The sequence below is a fragment of the Schistocerca piceifrons genome, chromosome 6, assembly GCF_021461385.2.
Source record: "Schistocerca piceifrons isolate TAMUIC-IGC-003096 chromosome 6, iqSchPice1.1, whole genome shotgun sequence".
Lineage (NCBI taxonomy): Eukaryota > Metazoa > Arthropoda > Insecta > Orthoptera > Acrididae > Schistocerca > Schistocerca piceifrons.
In genome coordinates, this window is record NC_060143.1 from 146,923,226 (window position 1) to 146,944,461 (window position 21,236).

At 40.4% G+C, this 21,236-nt stretch overlaps 1 protein-coding gene across 1 annotated transcript in view; it reads left to right on the plus strand.

Annotated features, from left to right (window-relative positions):
- LOC124802557 (polypeptide N-acetylgalactosaminyltransferase 35A) overlaps positions 1-21,236 on the plus strand; it is a 173,962-nt gene that overhangs the window by 72,924 nt on the left and 79,802 nt on the right. Inside the window, exons 5-7 of the mRNA XM_047263423.1 lie at positions 11,086-11,216; positions 16,432-16,676; positions 16,980-17,097. Coding sequence (XP_047119379.1) covers positions 11,086-11,216; positions 16,432-16,676; positions 16,980-17,097 — 494 coding nt within the window. The remainder of the gene's footprint in view (positions 1-11,085; positions 11,217-16,431; positions 16,677-16,979; positions 17,098-21,236) is intronic.

Below are 21,236 nucleotides of genomic sequence, written 5' to 3' on the forward strand. Positions count from 1 at the left end.
TCCGAAGTAAGAGTGATTTCAGGTGTGCCGCAGGGGAATGTCGTATGACTGTTGCTATTCACAATATACATAAATGACCTTGTGGATGACATCGGAAGTTCACTGAGGCTTTTTGCGGATGATGCTGTGGTATATCGAGAGGTTGTAACATTGGAAAATTGTACTGAAATGCAGGAGGATCTGCAGCGAATTGACGCATGGTGCAGGGAATGGCAATTGAATCTCAATGTAGACAAGTGTAATGTGCTGCGAATACATAGAAAGATAGATCCCTTATCATTTAGCTACAATATAGCAGGTCAGCAACTGGAGGCAGTTAATTCCATAAATTATCTGGGAGTACGTATTAGGACTGATTTAAAATGGAATTATCATATAAAGTTGATCGTTGGTAAAGCAGTTGCCAGACTGAGATTGATTGGAAAAATCCTAAGGAAATGCAATCCGAAAACAAAGGAAGTAGGTTACAGTACATTTGTTTGCCCACTGCTTGAATACTGCTGAGCAGTGTGGGATCCATACCAGATAGGGTTGATAGAAGAGATAGAGAAGATCCAATGGAGAGCAGCTCGCTTCGTTACAGGATCATTTAGTAATCGCGAAAGCGTTACGGAAATGATAGATAAACTCCAGTGGAAGAGTCTGCAGGAGAGACGCTCAGTAGCTCGGCACGGGCTTTTGTTGAAGTTTCGAGAACATACCTTCATCAAGGAGTCAAGCAGTATATTGCTCCCTCCTACGTATATCTCGCAAAGAGACCATGATGATAAAATCAGAGAGATTAGAGCCCACACAGAAGCATACTGACAATCCTCCTTTCCACGAACAATACGGGACTGGAATAGAAGGGAGAACCGATAGAGGTACTCAAGGTACCCTCCGCCACACACCGTCAGGTGGCTTGCGGAGTATGGATGTAGATGTAGATTCTGGCCATTGCCATTTGTTAAGTGGTGCCCCCACCACTTTGTACTCATTGCTATCAACCTTTGATGAGCCACCAGTTCCTGATAGAATGCCCTTTTTTTAACCACTTACGTTCTTGTTTGTGTTTTCCTTCTGAGTTTTGGCTGTTTTAGTGAACAATGCGCAGGCTGTCGACAGCATTTTACTTTTTTATCTGTCATAGCAATATGGGGAATGCTATTTAATTTTTAGTTCATGAACTCCCTTCCTCTATGGCGTATTTTCCAGACCTTTCTCCCTATCCCTGTTTTTAGCTGTCTTGTCTTCCATCAATTGGGATTAACGTGTACTTGTTTTTAAGTCTTCTCTTTGTCTTCATGTTCCACAGTCCTGACGTTGGTGCATATAATTCTAGTTGTTTTTGCACCCTAAAACAAAACAAACAAACAACCTTACACATATCTCCTAACTCAACAACTACTTTTCCTTTGAAGGAAAAGAATACAAACAAATCTGTGGCACAGCCATGGGCACCCACATGGCACACTCCTATGCCAGTCTGTTTATCTTGGTGTATGTGCCCCGGGACAACCGAGAAATCTGGGAGAAACCCGGGTATTTTTTCATCTGGGAGAAAGCCAGGAAAAACCCGAGAACTTTCTAGTGCTCCAGGAATTTTTCATTGTTTTAATTTTTAATTAAATTTTTGTAATTTTGACTGGTAAGAACTGATACTCTTGACAAAGAATTTTACTTTAGCCCTCTACTGCAGAATGATACTGCAGCAATAAAATGTGAACAGGGGGGAGGGGGGGGGGGGGATGAAAATAAAACTTAAGTTGCAAAGGAAATGCGCAATTTTCAACAGCAAAACACAGTGCACACACAAGCATCTGTTAACAGCAAAATGTGTCAAAGGCTTTAGTACGAAGACTATGCAATACAACAAACTGCTTCTAGTGAGCATGACGTCACAACGGTTTACATTAGGTTCATTTTAACAGTTGCCAGTGGGTTCATGCGCATGTGCAGTTGAGTCACGTATGAACAGTATCTGTTCCCTATTCTTATGGCTACTTTAATTGCAGCTGCTAGCTGTATCGGCAGTAGCAACAAGCAGCCAAATGTTACCCAGAAAGTTTTTTCTGGCATGCCCAAGCTGCCAGATTCGTGCATGAGCAGAGCAATCTGAGCTGTAGTGAGGGGGTTAGTCTCTGTGTGACCTGTGTTTAGGTTTAGTGATTTTGCTGTCTCCTCTGCATTTACTGCTTTCACGTCAAATGAAAATGAAATGGATTTCTGCGGCCCGGAGCTAGCAAGTTAATTAAGACATTCACATAATTATGGAAGGCTAAAATTTGTTTTGGTTTTCTGATTTGATTTTATTTCCAGGTTTTTGGCAGTCAAGCATTAATTGCCTTGCAGAACAATGAAGTCGTTTTTGTAGATTTGCTAAAGAAATTTGGCTTTTATTAATCTTTTCCACAGAGACAGTCAATGTATGTGTTTATCCCACACTATTGGCTAGTATCATCTGTTTGCTTAATTACAAGTGTCTGTTTTTATCTTCTGGCATGTATGGCATTATGCCATAATAAAGAACCAAACATGAGCTAATACAGCACTGGTATTCCAAGAAAATTTGCAGCCCTAAAACCACACTTAAAAACTTAAAATCAGGTTGAAGCGTACTTCTTTGTGAGTCAGAACATATGAATGTGAACTTTCAGCCAAATTATGCATTTTAGTGTGTTTTATGAAATTCTGATGCTCTTGGCATATCCTCTGATGTCCTGTTTCGTTTATGACTTAATGTGATGACTTTATGCAATGTAGATACGAACATATGGCATTCCGATGTCGTTGTAGCTGTGCATCCTCAGTAATGTCATTTTCTGGCACTGTCTGACAACTGCTGAAATGAATTCTAACAGGTCATGGAAAAATATTGCAAATGGTGGTTGAAAAGTGTTAGATTCGAAATAAATTTTCATTTTACGCAAGATTAATTACATTACATATGTGACTGTGCTTTGAATTTCTTAAATCACAGAGCATTTGAGTCTTGTTTAAAGTAGAAGAATTTCAATCCCAGAAACCAGACATTTATGTCATTATTTTAAATTTTATTGGCTCATTTGTGTTACGTATATTAAAATCTAACACACACAAAGAAGACCAATATTATATGTGAAAGCTTAGCTTTTCTTGTAGCTACCATTAACTTTTTGTATTTGTGCTAATGAATAGTGATGTTGCTTCTGGCTGGCTACATCACGTGTCCTATGCTCTGAATATATACTATTATTGGCTGGGGAGATCACATGACAGAAGCTATGATTGGCTTAATAAAGTGCATCGCAATCTCAATTTGAATGGTTTGGAAACTAATGTGCTGTGTTTGGTGGAATTCAAATATATACTTTTGTAATATGAAAATATAAAGTGTACATATTGCTGTACAGGAAAGATCTTTCCCCCAAGGGAAAGTAAACTGTCACTTAATATGGAAAAAGCGTTCTCACCTGGGAAAAAGTGTATTTTTAGCCAGGAAATCCAGGAATTTTTTGTTTTTTCTTGTCTACGTATACATCATGTTCATGTGCTGCCTATAGAAATCCTTCCCAACCTCACAAAACTCCCAACCTCTATTCAGATTCATTAATATCTGCATGATATGGGCTAAGGGTCAAGACATCCTATCCTCATTCCTTCACAGCCACAACTACTTCTCCCCCATCCGTTTCACCTGGTCCTCCTCAACCAAATGTGCCACCTCCCGGAACGTTGACCTTTACCTTTCTGATGGCTCTATCCACATCTCTGCCCACATTAAACCCACTAACCATCAACAGTACCTGCATTTCAACAACATCCATCCCTTCTGCACCAAAAAATCCCTGCTATACTGCCTAGCCATGTGTGGACGAAATTCTGTTATGATGAGGACTCCCGTGCCTAGTATGCTGAAGCACACTATCTCTCACCATGCCCTGAAATGGGGGACATCCTATCCAAGGTCTTTCTTACCCTTCCTAAAGTGGTGTTCCATCACCCATTCAACCTTCACAACATCCTAGTCCGTCCCTGTGCCACTTCCAATGCCAACCCCTTGCCAAAGGGAGCATTTCCCTGTGGAAGACCCAAGTACAAGACCTGCCAAATCTAACCACCCAGCAGTTTCTATCCCAGTCCTGTCGCAGGCTAATTCTATCTGGTCTGAGGCTGGACCACCTGTGAAAGCAGCCATGCCATATACCACCTCAGCTGCAAACATTCCACAGCTTTTCATATTGGTATAACTACCATCCAACTTTTCACTAGGCTGAATGGCCAGCATCAAACTGTTGCCAAGAACAAAGTTGACCATCCAGTTGCACAACATGCAGCTGAACACAGCACGCTCAATTTCAGTAGCTGCCTCACAACATGTGCACTCTGGAATAACCCCTATTATCACAAGAAAAACTGGAATAAAACTTATAAATAGTATCATCAGATATTGAATTACAAAATAAATGAAAAAATTAGAAGCTGTAAAATCGGGAGAAAAACTAAATAAAAAATTATTAAACACTTAACTTATCTTAAGGAAATTTACTCAAGAATTGTACCTTTGGAGTAAAAACCACATATTAAAGGTATACTATATATCACAAATTGGAAACATTGAAGCAGAAGTTAAAGGCAAGAAATTAACAATTGTCCCTGTTAATTGAATATTTTGATAATGTCTGCAGCTCGTGGTCTTGCGGTAGCGTTCTCGCTTCCCGCGCATGGGGTCCCGGGTTCGATTCCCAGCTGGGTCAGGGATTTTCTCTGCCTCGAGATGACTGGGTGTTGTGTGTCTTTCATCATCATTTCATCCTCATTCACTCGCAAGTCGCCGTAGTGGCGTTAAAGAACTTGTGGAGCGGCGGCTGAACTGCCCTGCGAGAGGTCTCCCGGCCACCAATGCTATACGCTCATTATTATCTTGATAATCCTTTAAATTAGGTTAGTAATTGCAGAATCCATACAAATAAATAATAAAGCCTTTTTTAAAGCATAAGCCAATTTAAATGAAAAAAAAAATTAAGATTTGGATAACCTGTAGTGAAAAATCTTATTATTAAACCAAATCGCCTTACACTTGAAAAGCAGTAATCTTAAATTAAATTCAAAACTATCACCAAATCAGCCACAAAAATTGTTATATGACCAAATAATAATAAAAAGCAATCACAATTATATGTCTCAAATACAGGTCTAAAAATAATCACAAGTAAACACCAGCAGTAGAAGAATACCGGGGCAGAAGTAGGAAGTCAAGAAGAAAATGGAGTTTAAGCTGTCATAGTTATAGCTGCCAAAACAATTAATGTTGAAATAAGCTTCATCTCAAAAGAATTAGAAATAAAATCATAACAATGAATGTAATTTCAACCTCCAAAATTTAGTATTCAAGAAATAAAAATTAAAATAGAAACATCACCAGTACAGTTAGATATAGCTGTTTGTACACCTACATTGTAAGACTTTACATTCTGATGGCAAATGACTAAACAAAAAGAAACTAATCACAAACCATGTCAGCCTAACAAAATTCTAATCAAATTTGGACTAATACTCAAAAGTCCTACTGAAAGAATAAATATTAAAGCAATAATAATAAAATGATTTATGTTCATGTCACTAGATCCTCGTTATAATGAGTAAACAATAAGAGATACCCACTCTAAAATTAGATTCAGTATTACCATTGAACCACTTAAATTATTAAAAAAAGCCCCCAGTCAACAGCACCTCTATGAACAATTATGAAATAAAATAAAAATCCAAGTTGTAGATAAAAATGAAGAAAAACTTAATGAACAAATAGAAAGTAAATACAACAACCCTACATTTTCTTAAAAAAACATTTATTTTAATTTTTTATTTTAAATTCCAGTCACTTACATGACAGTAATCTACTATTGATGATAAAATATTGTGCTACAATCCCATCTAGGGTCCAAAAATGAAAAAAATAGGCAATTATAAACAAGTTAAGACATAGATTCGGAACTAACATGAATGGATTCACACTTCAAGCAAACTTTGAGGAAGCTCATGAAGGAAATACTCTTCTGTTTCAGTTTTTACACTTCACTTCACTGACATGTCTTCACACCTTCAAAAATGTGTATTACCTCCTCTTGCACTACTCATGGCATCCAGCCTTTCAGGCATGGTCATGATTAATGCTGAAATATTCTCATGGGGAATCGCCCCCATTCTTTCAGGAGGGCTCCTGAAGGTTGTGTAGTGTCTCCAAATGGTGCAGATGGACCCTTATCCCATATATGCTCAACATGATTCAAATCTGGGCTTCAAGCAGGCCAAGCTACAGCATGAATGACTGCTTCATCCAAGAACTTGTGCACAATTCTCGCAACATGTGGGCATGCATTGCTTTGTAACCAATAAATGAAGTGAATGGTACAACCTGCTACAAAATAATTTCCTTCACTTACCGATGTGCTGTAAGGCTCAGAAGTTCCACGAAGCCCAAAATCTGTCCTTGCAGTCATATTGACTCCTGCCCAAGCCATTGGAGAACCACCCTGAAAAGGCATCCTGGTTGAGAATGTGGAAGAGGAATACCTTTCTCCAAGACTTCTCCAGATCCTCTCACTGCTGTTAGGTGATTACAGTTCAAACTGTGACTCATCAGTGAACAGCACTTGCCCACATTGTTGTACTCCATAGCCACAATATTCCATTGCAAATCATAATCGAGCTGGACCATGCTCTCTTATGAGTTCTGGCCTGATGCAGGTCTTGTGGATTGAAGAGTGGCGTCTTCCAGGCTTCTTTGGATGCTTCTCTCACTAATGTTGACCTCCCAATCTTTGTGGAATCATTTCATGCTGCAAATTCAGTGGTGCTTTTCACAGGACCATTTTTGTTTTATCATTTTAGCAAACACTTAGCTAAACAACAATGTCTCAAATTGATTCATTCAACTTTGGGTAATCAGTCGCCTTCAGAAAAGTCTGTTCATAAGTGGTTTGCACAATTTTATTGTCAGTGGAGGTTAGCTAAAATCAGTTGTTGTGGTTTGAGGATCATCATATGACTTACTGTGAGATAGAGGTATCCTTAGTCATATCAAATACTGCAGTTCATTTGATTTTTCAGGATAATGTACATTTGAAAAATATGTGTTCCTAATAGTATTATGAGAAGGAAAGTTGCTACTCACCATATAGCAGAGATACTGAGTCGCAGGTAGGCAGATGTGCCTATCTGCGTCTCAGCATCTCCGCTATGTGGTGAGTAGCAACTTTCCTTCTCATATTGTTACGTTTCATCCTTGATTTTTCCATTGTTTGTGTTCCTAATAGATTCTCAGAAATTCTTAAACAGGCTCATGTCATTTGGTGCAAGGAACTGCTCAAAAAATTTAACCAAAGCACTGTAAAATCCACGTATAGCATTTTAACAAGAGGTTAACCTTGGATATAGTCACATGAGCTAGAAACTAAGCAGCACTAAAGTGTTTTGAAGTTGAACAGAAACCAACAACTTTATTTGTTTGTGAAGCAAGAAAGCTGTTTCTTTCATTATACTGATCATGTGACCATTGCGTTAGAAGATCGAAGAACAATTAATGCTGAGAAGATTTACAAGAATCATCAAAACATAAGACAAATTCTTGAGCATGACAAAATCAGCTGTTACTGACAATGTCTACTGTCACTTAATTATTTGACGGATAAAAACATATACAGGGCATGTTGACAGGACATTTCCAGAAACTGATATTACCTAATTGTCTGAAAATTGAAAAGGCAGCATATTTATGAAAAATATACAGCTTCACAGATGTACATGAAACATTATTTTTCAGCACCGTTGCCTTCATTCTCAATGTAGTTTGAGCTGAGAAATGAGCTTTCTTCATTAAAAAATTCTCATGCCATCTCTTTCGTCCAATGTTTAATGGCACTGTGGACCACGTCATCACAGCAAACCTTTTGCCAGCCATAAACAACTTCAGAGAGGTGAAAAAATGAAAATCTGAAGGTGCCAGATCAGTGGTTGTTGATGACCTACCAAATGAATCCAGGAGTCGCTTTATGGCACTGGCTGTGTGGGGATGCTATCTTTGTTAACATTCCCCTTCTTATGTTCTGCAACACCGTGAGCAGTTTTTTTTAACGGTTTCACCGTACTGCTGCAGCATTAATTGTTCCTGTTGGGGAAAGACAGAGGCCATGCTTCAATGAATTTCAACTTTTTTGCTGATGGTGCAGAAGGATGGCGTTACTGCATTGATTGTCTTTCATCTTAGGAAGCTGATGGGCACCCAGCCCCTCAATTCCAGTCACATTAGAGTCAAGGAATTGTTCACCTTCTAGTTCAAAGCATTCAAAACAATCCGATGAAGATGTGATTCTTTGACTTTTTGTTGGTCTATGAGCTGTTTTGGTATCTACCTTGCACACAGATTTCAAAAGTGAAGTGTGTCAGTAATGATTTCATGCAGAAGTGAACTAGAGATTTTTGGAAACAATATATTGCTCTCATCCAAAATCAATCTTCATTGATGGACGCCCAGTCCTTTGTTTATCATGAACACTTGTTCTGCCAGCTTTAAACTCGGCACCAATAGTGCATGTGAGATGATACATCACACCATCCCCATAAACAGTATTGATTTCATTAAAAATCTGGAACAGCACATTTCCCTTTGGAAGAAGTAAGTAGATAACTCTTCTCAACTCACAGCTGGCAGGATTTGAAATAGATGTTCAGTGTGGCTTAACAACAAGAGTTTTGAGCCGACTTAGACAAATGAGTGTGTGATCTACTGCCAACACCTTGTCCTTAAAACAATGCTATCTACTTTGTCAAAAAATATCCCTTTGAGCATGAGAGAGTCAGTATTCTTACTTTTGGACATGCCTCTAACGTCATTTCCCCTATTTACATGATTTATCACCTAACAACTTCTTTTTGTTCCCTCATGTCGAACAGAAAAGGTGTGGAATGTGATTTTTCATCACCTCAAAAGCTTTTTGTGTATTTATAAATACTTCATTGGCAACTATTGTGTGTGTGTGTGTGTGTGTGTGTGTGTGTGTGTGTGTGTGTGTACCATATTTACTCGAATCTAAGCTGCACCTGAAAAATGAGACTCGAAATCGAGGGAAAAAATTTCGCGAATCTAAGCCGCTCCTGAAATTTGAGACTCGAAATTCAAGGTGAGAGAAAAGTTTTCGACTGCCCCTCCAAATCGAAACAAGGGAACCTCCCCATCGCACCCCCTTCAGATTTTTGTTATAAGTTGGTACAGTGGATAGGCCTTGAAAAACTGAACACAGATCAGTTGTGAAAACAGGAAGAAGTTGTGTGGAACTATGAAAAGAATAAGCAAAATATACAAACTGAGTAGTCCAAGTGCAAGATATGCAACAACAAGGAGAGTGTAAGCTCAGGAGCCCCATGGTCCCGTGGTTAGCGTGAGCAACTGCAGAACGAGAGATCCTTGGTTCAAGTCTTCCCTCGAGTGGAAAGGTTACATTCTTTTTGTTTTTTTTTCTAAAGTTATGATCTGTCCGTTCGTTCATTGATGTCTCTGTTCACTGTAATAAGTTTAGTGTCTGTGTTTTGCGACCGCACCGCAAAACCATGCGATTAGTAGACGAAAGGATGTGCCTCTCCAATGGGAACCGAAAACATTTGATCGCAAGGTCATAGGTCAACCGATTTCTCCACAGGAAAACACGTCTGATATATTCTATATGACACTGGTGATGGCATGTGCGTCACATGACAGGAGTATGTTGTAGACCCACCTAACTTGTATACTTGGCGAATGGGTAAAAAGATTCTTCTACCTTGCCCGATACTACGGCGCAGTTACCTCGCATTGGACGGACTGACGGACAGATAATAATTGTCTGAAAATAAAAAATTAAACTTTTCACTCGAGGGAAGACTTGAACCAAGGACCTCTCGTTCCAGAGCTCCTCACGCTAACCACAGAACCACGGTGCTCCCGAGCTCACATTCTCCTTGATGTTGCTTATCTTGTGCATGGACTACTCAGTTTGTATATTTTGCTTATTTTTTTCATAGTTCCACATAACTTCTTCCTGTTTTCTCGATTGATCTGTGTTCAGTTTTTCAAGGCCTATCCACTGTGCCCACTTTTAACTAAATCTGAGGGGGGTGCGATGGGGAGGTTCCCTTGTGAGTGTTCACGACCTGTCGCCACTCGAGGCATGGCTTGCTTTTGTGCGCGATACCGTGGCTTACTTTAAAAAAAAAGGGAGCAATTGTCTCATAAGCAAAACAATGGCAAAAGACTGCTATTTGTTGTTACTTACACTGTTGCTTTCTTTGATAATGATCAACAAGAACCAAATAATAGACTGTAGATGATGTTCTGAACGAGAGTTTAGCGAAAATTTTTCTCCATTTGAAAATCTTTGCAGACACTTCTTTAGTACATTACATTCTGCACAGAAATTAGAGTCATCTTAAATTTAAAAATCTTGTCAGTTACCGTGCTTCATTTCTGAATGTATCACTATTCAGCAGAAGAATAATACGAATATAAACATGACATGATATTTATATTCTTCCGCATTTGCTGTTGTCTCACTCTAGTATCGTAGTTTATTAGGCAGACAAGATTTAAATGAGATAGTAGCAAACACTAAAGGATACATGGCATAATGTTTATATTTTCCTACCTTTTTTTTTAATTTATTTACTGATGCAGAGGTTTTGGCACCAGTATTTATCTTTGTGCCTGCAAAGTATGCCTACATATATTCGACGGCAGAAGTTAGTTGTGGCGGCACCTACCAACATTTTTCAGAATTTCCGATTACTTTTCACTCGATTCTAAGCCGCAGGGGGTTTTTTGGATTACAAAAACCAGAAAAAAAGTGCGGCTTAGATTCGAGTAAATACGGTATATATAATCTCCCTCCCTCTCTCCTCTTCCCTCTCCCTCCCTCCTACCCCCCCCCCCCCCCCCCCCCCCTTTACCCCAACACTTCAAGCACAGGTTTCTCTCTGCCCCTCACCCCCATCCTTCTTTCCCTCGCCCAACTTCTCTATTTGCTCTCCAACACCTTTTTGTTGGGGATAGGGGACAGACTTTCAATTTTACTTTTAAATTTTGTTGGTGTGTGTCAGATGGCTTGCATGATGAAGTGAGGAAGTATGTTTCTTCACATTTCCCTGCTAATGTGATGCTATTGAGGACACCAAGAAGAGAGGGACTTATCCGAGCTAGAATGTTTGGAGCATCAGCCAGCAAGGGCAAGGTGAGTGAAACATTCGTAGCTGTAACTGAGATCTGTGGTACATATATTTTAGACATGTATATTTGTAAATTCCGCATCTCCTCCTAAATGACTTGATCGATTTCAACCAAACTTGGTACACGTAACACTCATTATCTGAAAATAACCATTGTGGGAGAACCACCGACTTCCTGTTGGGTGAAGGTGGGGTTGAAAGCGGGACACTATAGAAGGTGGATGGGCGGGGGGGGGGGGGGTGATGGAATAGAGGGGGGGGGGGAACATGGACAGAGAGGGGAAGGAGGGAAAGGGCAAAGAGAGGGGCAAGGAGACAGAACAAGGAGAAGCATGCAACAACAACATGGTGGGAGGGGAGGGGAGGGGGGGGGGGGGCACAAAGATATGGACAGGCGAGGGGGAGACGAGGACATAGATAGGGAACGGGGAGAAGCAGATGGACAGGGAGAAGGGGACGAGGACAAAGAGAGGGACGAGAAGGATACAGATAGAGTAAGGGTGAGTTTGGAGGCAGATAAATTGAGGGGGGGGGGGGGGGAGACAGACAGGGAGAAGGTAGTGGAGAAGATGGACAGAGAGGGAGGGAGGAGGAGACAAACAGATCTGGTGGGGAGGGGAGATACACAAAGTGAGCAGAGGGACGGACAGGGAGAGGGGGAGGAGGTGTAGAAGATGGGGACGGGGATGAGAAGGGGGTTATATGTAAACGTGTTGTAAAAGAATTTTTGGTCTTTTTTACTGTATTTAGTTAACTTGGAATACTTTAAAAGTATGAAGTTCAAATTTTCTCTTATTTGTGGTGTTTAGTGTATCATCCAGGTCACAAGAATGAGCATTTCAGTAACGCAATATTTTGGTCAGTGTGGATCAGGATAAAAAAATTATGCCACACAGTTTCCCAGCCAAGTCACAAGAATGAGCATTTCAGTAACGCAATATTTTGGTCAGTGTGGTTCAGGATAAAAAATTATGCCACACAGCTGAATACCACAGATAAATTTGACAACCCGTATGGAGCCATGTGGTGTAAATAAATAAATAAATAAATAAATTTAAAAAAATAAAAATGGGCAAAGCCACTAATCAAGAGCTCTATGACACAATGAAAAACAATGCTAGTATATTCTGGTATCGGATGAAGTCCTTCACCAGATGCAGTAAACTCTCACACAAACACAACTCGCGCACTAATTGCCATTGTTGTCTCTGGATGTTAGGCCCGATTGTGACTGTGTCTGAGGTAAGCAGCAATCTGTGCTAATGTGGGTAGCGGGTGTGCAGAAGAAGTGTGGGGTGAGTAGGGGGAGGAGACTACCATGGTAGGGTGGGGGAAAATGCTAGTGCTGCCTGTGGGGAGTGTGCAGGGACATGTTGGGAACAGTGTAAAGCTGCTAGGTGAAGCATTGCTTACAATGGGGGGTGGAGGGGTGAGAGAGGAGAGAATTACATAAGGGAAAAGGACTATGCTGCAGGTGTGTTGGCAGGCTATACAATGTGTGCAGTACTGGAGCGGAAGCAGGGGAGGGGATCAGCAGGTGGAGGAAATGTATAACAGTAAAAGTATCTGTTAGATATTTCTGGGTAGTGTATGTGACAATTCATGGCTCTTCCTTTGGACTTGACAATATGTTTGCATTAATTAACCATATAATATTCTTGCTGAAGTCATTTAATTTTTGCATTTGTGACGGAATAAATAACACAAGCAATAGAAATAGCTCCAGTTGTCTGAGAGAGTATGATTCGTGATGATTTTTTGTTAACACAGGAAGAATTCTCACACATGTACAAATGCAGATATAAATAATATAAAACTATAGGTGATCAATACTCGTGTTTCTTTTCCAATGTCAAGTGTTCTGAGGTATAGGAGTGTAAATGGAATTCATTGTGAGTAGCAGTAGTGTTATCCAAGTATTAAGTAGTGAGGGTTTGTGGCTAAAGAGGTAAGTGTCAGACTACAGATCCTAAGTTGTAAAGTTCAGTCCCCAGTTGCTCGTAAGATCTGTTTTATGTCACTCATAATTTCTTTCTCCACTTACAATGATTTGCAAATGTGAAAAATGCGAAGTTGGGCCTTTGTTCAGCATCTGTGTTCAACATCAGGGTCGCCATATAAATGACTGTGTCACTGAGTTCGATGCACGAAAAAAGCGAAGGTCGTACCATGCCCAGTAGGAATGTGCCTAGAGAAGCACTGCAGTTTTCAAACCAGCCTCAGAGTTAAGTACAGATGTAACCTAAGTGTTAAGTGTCATTTTTGAATTTGTATTGAAGTGACCATTGTTTCAATAATTGAGTGTACTGAGAATAGATGTTTATTAGTTCTAATTTTTTTCCTTCCCTTGTTTTTAATCATTGTCATATGCAGACAGCTATTTAATTTTTCAAAGATTGATAAGACACACACAATAATACAGAGTGTTCGGAAATTCCCGTTACAAACTTCTAGGACTCGTAGAGGGGAAATGATTACATACTACACTCCTGGAAATGGAAAAAAGAACACATTGACACCGGTGTGTCAGACCCACCATACTTGCTCCGGACACTGAGAGAGGGCTGTACAAGCAATGATCACACGCACGGCACAGCGGACACACCAGGAACCGCGGTGTTGGCCGTCGAATGGCGCTAGCTGCGCAGCATTTGTGCACCGCCGCCGTCAGTGTCAGCCAGTTTGCCGTGGCATACGGAGCTCCATCGCAGTCTTTAACACTGGTAGCATGCCGCGACAGCGTGGACGTGAACCGTATGTGCAGTTGACGGACTTTGAGCGAGGGCGTATAGTGGGCATGCGGGAGGCCGGGTGGACGTACCGCCGAATTGCTCAACACGTGGGGCGTGAGGTCTCCACAGTACATCGATGTTGTCGCCAGTGGTCGGCGGAAGGTGCACGTGCCCGTCGACCTGGGACCGGACCGCAGCGACGCACAGATGCTTGCCAAGACCGTAGGATCCTACGCAGTGCCGTAGGGGACCGCACCCCCACTTCCCAGCAAATTAGGGACACTGTTGCTCCTGGGGTATCGGCGAGGACCATTCGCAACCGTCTCCATGAAGCTGGGCTACGGTCCCGCACACCGTTAGGCCGTCTTCCGCTCACGCCCCAACATCGTGCAGCCCGCCTCCAGTGGTGTCGCGACAGGCGTGAATGGAGGGACGAATGGAGACGTGTCGTCTTCAGCGATGAGAGTCGCTTCTGCCTTGGTGCCAATGATGGTCGTATGCGTGTTTGGCGCCGTGCAGGTGAGCGCCACAATCAGGACTGCATACGACCGAGGCACACAGGGCCAACACCCGGCATCATGGTGTGGGGAGCGATCTCCTACACTGGCCGTACACCACTGGTGATCGTCGAGGGGACACTGAATAGTGCACGGTACATCCAAACCGTCATCGAACCCATCGTTCTACCATTCCTAGACCGGCAAGGGAACTTGCTGTTCCAACAGGACAATGCACGTCCGCATGTATCCCGTGCCACCCAACGTGCTCTAGAAGGTGTAAGTCAACTACCCTGGCCAGCAAGATCTCCGGATCTGTCCCCCATTGAGCATGTTTGGGACTGGATGAAGCGTCGTCTCACGCGGTCTGCACGTCCAGCACGAACGCTGGTCCAACTGAGGCGCCAGGTGGAAATGGAATGGCAAGCCGTTCCACAGGACTACATCCAGCATCTCTACGATCGTCTCCATGGGAGAATAGCAGCCTGCATTGCTGCGAAAGGTGGATATACACTGTACTAGTGCCGACATTGTGCATGCTCTGTTGCCTGTGTCTATGTGCCTGTGGTTCTGTCAGTGTGATCATGTGATGTATCTGACCCCAGGAATGTGTCAATAAAGTTTCCCCTTCCTGGGACAATGAATTCACGGTGTTCTAATTTCAATTTCCAGGAGTGTATTTTGAATAGGAACCCTTGTCTGGAATGTACAATTTCCATTTTAAGATAGTTTCAGTTCAGATGTTTAACTCATCCACGTCTGCTCAAGGAACTGAATTAGATGTGACACAGTACAATTATTAGGTAACAATTTGAAAGGAAACATAACAGAACAACATTGGTGGTCTTCACATTGAGCCATTGTTGTAATGTATCTGGACTGTCTGTATGTACAGTATGCTTGGTTCTTTTTTGTTTTGGATTAATGTAAACACATAATGTTTATAAGTGTTAATACAAACATGTGCTTAAGTGATAAATGGATGTTTCATTATTTTTCCTTTTGAATTGTTACCTAATAATTGTTCTGTATCATGCCTAATACAGTTCCTCAAGCAGAAGTGGATGAGAATTGTTTAAATTGAAACTGTCGTAGAACAGAAATGGTAAGTTTTTGGACATGGGTTCATATTCAAAATATTGTGTACTCACTCCCCTCTTCAATTCCTAGCAGTTTGTAATGGGACTTTCCAAACACACTTTATAGGAAGACACTCAATGTGAAGATATGGTGTTACTGGCCTATAGAAGAAATGTCACATGTAAAGCAATTGGATGAGTACAAGGTGAGACGTTCTTAACATGGAAGTGAATGAGAACCCTGTGCTGATTGAGCAGTAACATTCTGTGCACTTTATCATTATTTTCATTGTGGTTAGAGCTATGACCATCTTTTAATTCAACCATCAATTTCGTGATTGTTGAAGTGTAGACGTAGTGTAGATTTTCACCAGCTTTCAGTAAATAACTGAAGGTTATAAATTGTTCCCTACAAAGAAGTTAATGAACTTACCTGGCAGATGAAAATTATGCACTGGACTGGACAAAGATCTTTGTCACATTACCATTGTACAAATGCAAAACAAATGAATATAATGACAGTATAACAATAATGGGAATTCCTGGATGGAGCACTGTGTAAAATAAGGACAAGGCAACCACGTAGCTATAACGGATTGATGCATGCAGCACAGAAACACAACAGAAAGCAGCATTCACACTGGCTTTCAAGCACTAGCTCTTTTTCTAGAAATAGTACACACACTCACAACCACATACACACACAAATACGCACTTCCTTGACCAAAGCAAGACTTGCCTGTGTTTATGTGGTTATGTGTGAAAATGTGTGTGCTATTACTAGAGAAAGAGATACTGCTCAAAAGCTAGTTTCCTTTTATTTGAATTGTGTAGTGTTTCATACAATTTCGGATTAATTACTGGTACATGCATTAGGTGCATTATATGGATCATGTTATCAAATCAATGCAGGTGCTGGTGTTCTTGGACAGCCATGTGGAAGTGAATGAAGGCTGGTTGTCTCCATTACTGACAACAATCGCAGACTCACCAACTGCTATTGCAGTTCCAATAATTGACATTATTGGTGCTGACACATTTGAATACAAATCCTCGCCTCTAGTCCGCGGTGGTTTCAACTGGGGACTACACTTCAAGTGGGATAACTTGCCTCCCGGAACACTCACAGAACCAATGGACTTCATTAAACCAATAAAGTTAGTAAAATTTAAAATTTTTTTGTTTTCTAGATAGTGAATGTTGTGTGAGTGTGTCTTCTAGTGTGAATGAAATTATATTTTGCTTCTCTGTGTTGGGGGATTTTTGCTGTATAAACAAAAAATGTAAAGATTTTGATTCATGTAAAAGTATAACATACAGACTCAACATATAACAAAAATATGGGGTGACATGATTCTCTTCCATATTTTCATTTTTATGATACAATGTTAAATATTTCAATCATTATCTACCTGCTGAAATTAATATGTTGTATAATTATGTGATTCTCTTTTTCCCAGGTCTCCAACAATGGCAGGAGGGCTGTTTGCTATACAGAAAGACTACTTCCATGAACTTGGAGAATATGATTCTGGGATGAATATTTGGGGTGGTGAAAACTTGGAAATATCTTTTAGAGTAAGTCTTACAATATTTGTTCCTTTAGTATTTTATGTTTCATCTGATTTAACTGCCACTAGTGATACATTATAGTTGTTGTCAACACAATCAATTATTTATGCTTTAAGAAAGAAACACAATACAGTTTGATAAATACATTGTTTGTTGTTGTTGCTGTGGTCTTCAGTCCTGAGACTGGTTTGATGCAGCTCTCCATGCTACTCTATCCTGTGCAAGCTTCTTCATCTCCCAGTACCTACTGCAACCTACATCCTTCTGAATCTGCTTAGTGTATTCATCTCTTGGTCTCCCCCTACGATTTTTACCCTCCACGCTGCCCTCCAATACTAAATTGGTGATCCCTTGATGCCTCAGAACATATCCTACCAACCGATCCCTTCTTCTGGTCAAGTTGTGCCACAAACTCCTCTTCTCCCCAATCCTATTCAGTACCTCCTCATTAGTTATGTGATCTACCCATCTAATCTTCAGCATTCTTCTGTAGCACCACATTTCGAAAGCTTCTATTCTCTTCTTGTCCAAACTATTTACTGTCCATGTTTCACTTCCATACATGGCTACACTCCATACAAATACTTTCAGAAATTACTTCCTGACACTTAAATCTATACTCGATGTTAACAAATTTCTCTTCTTCAGAAACGCTTTCCTTGCCATTGCCAGTCTACATTTTATATCCTCTCTACTTCGACCATCATCAGTTATTTTGCTCCCCAAATAGCAAAACTCCTTTACTACTTTAAGTGTCTCATTTCCTAATCTAATACCCTCAACATCACCCGACTTAATTCGACTACATTCCATTATCCTCGTTTTGCTTTTGTTGATGTTCATCTTATATCCTCCCTTCAAGACACCATCCATTCCGTTCAACTGCTCTTCCAAGAAGTCCTTTGCTGTCTCTGACAGAATTACAATGTCATCGGCAAACCTCAAAGTTTTTATTTCTTCTCCATGGATTTTAATACCTACTCCAAATTTTTCTTTTGTTTCCTTTACTGCTTGCTCAATATACAGATTGAATAACATCGGGGAGAGGCTACAACCCTATCTTACTCCCTTCCCAACCACTGCTTCCCTTTCATGTCCCTCGACTCTTATAACTGCAATCTGGTTTCTGTACAAATTGTAAATAGCCTTTCGCTCCCTGTATTTTACCCCTGCCACCTTTAGAATTTGAAAGAGAGTATTCCAGTCAACATTGTCAAAAGCTTTCTCTAAGTCTACAAATGCTAGAAACGTAGGTTTGCCTTTCCTTAATCTTTCTTCTAAGATAAGTCGTAAGGTCAGTATTGCCTCACGTGTTCCAGTATTTCTACGGAATCCAAACTGATCTTCCCCGAGGTCGGCTTCTACTAGTTTTTCCATTCGTCTGTAAAGAATTCGTGTTAGTATTTTGCAGCTGTGGCTTATTAAACTGATTGTTCGGAAATTCTCACATCTGTCAACACCTGCTTTCTTTGGGATTGGACTTATTATATTCTTCTTGAAGTCTGAGGGTATTTCGCCTGTTTCATACATCTTGCTCACCAGATGGTAGAGTTTTGTCAGGACTGGCTCTCCCAAGGCCATCAGTGGTTCCAGTGGAATGTTATCTATTCCGGGGGCCTTGTTTCGACTCAGGTCTTTCAGTGCTCTGTCAAACTCTTCACGCAGTATCGTATCTCCCATTACATCTTCATCTACATCCTCTTCCATTTCCATAATATTGTCCTCAAGTACATCGCCCTTGTATAGGCCCTCTATATACTCCTTCCACCTTTCTGCTTTCCCTTCTTTGCTTAGAACTGGGTTTCCATCTGAGCTGTTGATGTTCATACAAGTGGTTCTCTTATCTCCAAAGGTCTCTTTAATTTTCCTGTAGGCAGTATCTATCTTACCCCTAGTGAGATAAGCCTCTACATCCTTACATTTGTCCTCTAGCCATCCCTGCTTAGCCATTTTGCACTTCCTGTTGATCTCATTTTTGAGACGTTTGTATTCCTTTTTGCCTGCTTCATTTACTGCATTTTTATATTTTCTCCTTTCATCAATTAAATTCAATATTTCTTCTGTTACCCAATTACATTACTTTTTTATAAATATGTACACATATATCCTTTTTCAGATTTCATCATTTTGACTATTTTAGATGCCACTGTTTCAGTATGATTTTTCCCCCCATATTGTATCACCAGTCACTCATAGGAGCAGGAAAACTTGTGCCTGGATAAGCAAGTGATGAAGTATCCTCTTTACCATTTCTGGAGGCTTCTCTTAATGTCGTATTATCAACTAGTTATTACTTTCCTGAAATTGATAAATAGTATATTTCCTCCAGAATTTGCTACCAGATTTTTTGATTCATCACTAATGTAGTGATATTGGAGCCACAGTTCTATTGTTGAACATGGGAGTAGCATATGTGACAGCTATTTCAAACTTAATCCAGCATCGGCACACGTACCTTTTTAGTGATAACCATCTGGTGATTATTGATTTGTTATCTTGGTGTCATCAACAGTAGAAATTTCATTTTTGCAGCAATTTACATTTACAGTTACATGTTGAAGTGACAGCTTCTCATTGGCAGTCACAGAAAGGGGTACCGTAAGAGTGTTGGAGAAGTTGTTGGCTTTGTGCACGAGAGTTGGCAGTTGCTCCTTAGAAAAGGAAGGAAGCTCACAGCTTAGTGTCCAGTCAGTAATGAGTTCATTAGAAATGGAACACAACTTTCCATAGGGAAAAAAGTCATCTATGTTCATTTGCCTTAAATCTGTATCCATGTACATACTCTGTAAGCTACCGTATGGTGTGTACCAGAGGTTATCCTGTACACTACCAGTCATTTCCTTTCCTGTTCCACTCACAGATAGAGTGAGGGAAAAAATACTGTCTGTGTGTGTCCATATGAGCACTAATGTCTTGAATCTTATTTTCATGGTCCTTATGTGAAATGTATATTGACAGCAGTGGATCATTCTACAGTCAGCTTCAAATGCCAGTTCTCTAAATTTTCTGAATAGTGTTTCTTGAAAGAACATCACTTTCCCTCCAGGCATTCCATTTGAGCTCCCAAAGCATCTCTGAAACACTTGTGTGTTGTTGAAACCTAGCAGCCTGCCTCTGAATTACTTCAATGTCTTCCTTCAATCTGACCTTGTGTGGATCCCAAAGACTTAAGCAGTACTCAACAATAGTTCACACTAATGTCCTATATGTGGTTTCCTTTACAGGTGAACCACACTTCCTTAAAATTCTCCCAATAAACCGAAGTTGACTATTCACCTTCCCTACCACAATCCTCACAAGCTCATTCCATTTCATATCCCTTTGCAACTTTACACCCGGATGTTTAAATGACAAGCAGGACACCACTAATGCCATATCTGAATGTTATGGGTTTTTGTTTCCTACTAATCCTCATTAACTTATATTTCCCTATATTTAGAGCCAGTTGCAATTCATCACACCAACTAGAAGTTTTGTTGTCATCTTGTATCATCCTACAGTCACCCATCTTTGACACCTTCCCATACACCACATCATCAGCAACAACAGCAGATTGCTGCTCACACTGTCCCGGAGATAATTTTTTATATTGAAAACAATGAAGGTCTTATCATACTTACCTCAGGCACTGTATGACTTCAGAATTCCTCAAGCCTCTCTCATATCTGAGAACCTATTCCGTATGCTCGTGCCTTTGTTAATAGTGTGCAGCTCAATACCATGTCATATGCTTCTCGGAAATCTAGTAGTATGGAATCTGCTTGTTGCTCTTCATCCATAGTTTGTAGTATATCAAGTGAGAAAAAGGCAAGCTGAGTTTCACACAGGTGATGCTTTCTGAAAATATGCTGATTATTGGACATCAGCTTTTCAGTCTCTAGGACGTTTATTATATTCGAACTCAGAATATGTTCTACCATTTAGCAACAAAGTGATGTTAAGGACATTGGTTTGTAACTTTGCAGGTTCATTCTTTTACCCTTGTTATATACAGGAGTCAGCCGCACTTTTTACCAGTTGCGTGGGACTTTGTGCTAGGTGAGAGAGATTCACAAGAAGTGCAAGTTAAGTAGATGACCAATGTCTTTGTAACACTGAATTAGGATTCCATCCGGTCCTGGCAGCTTATTTGTTCTTAACTCTTT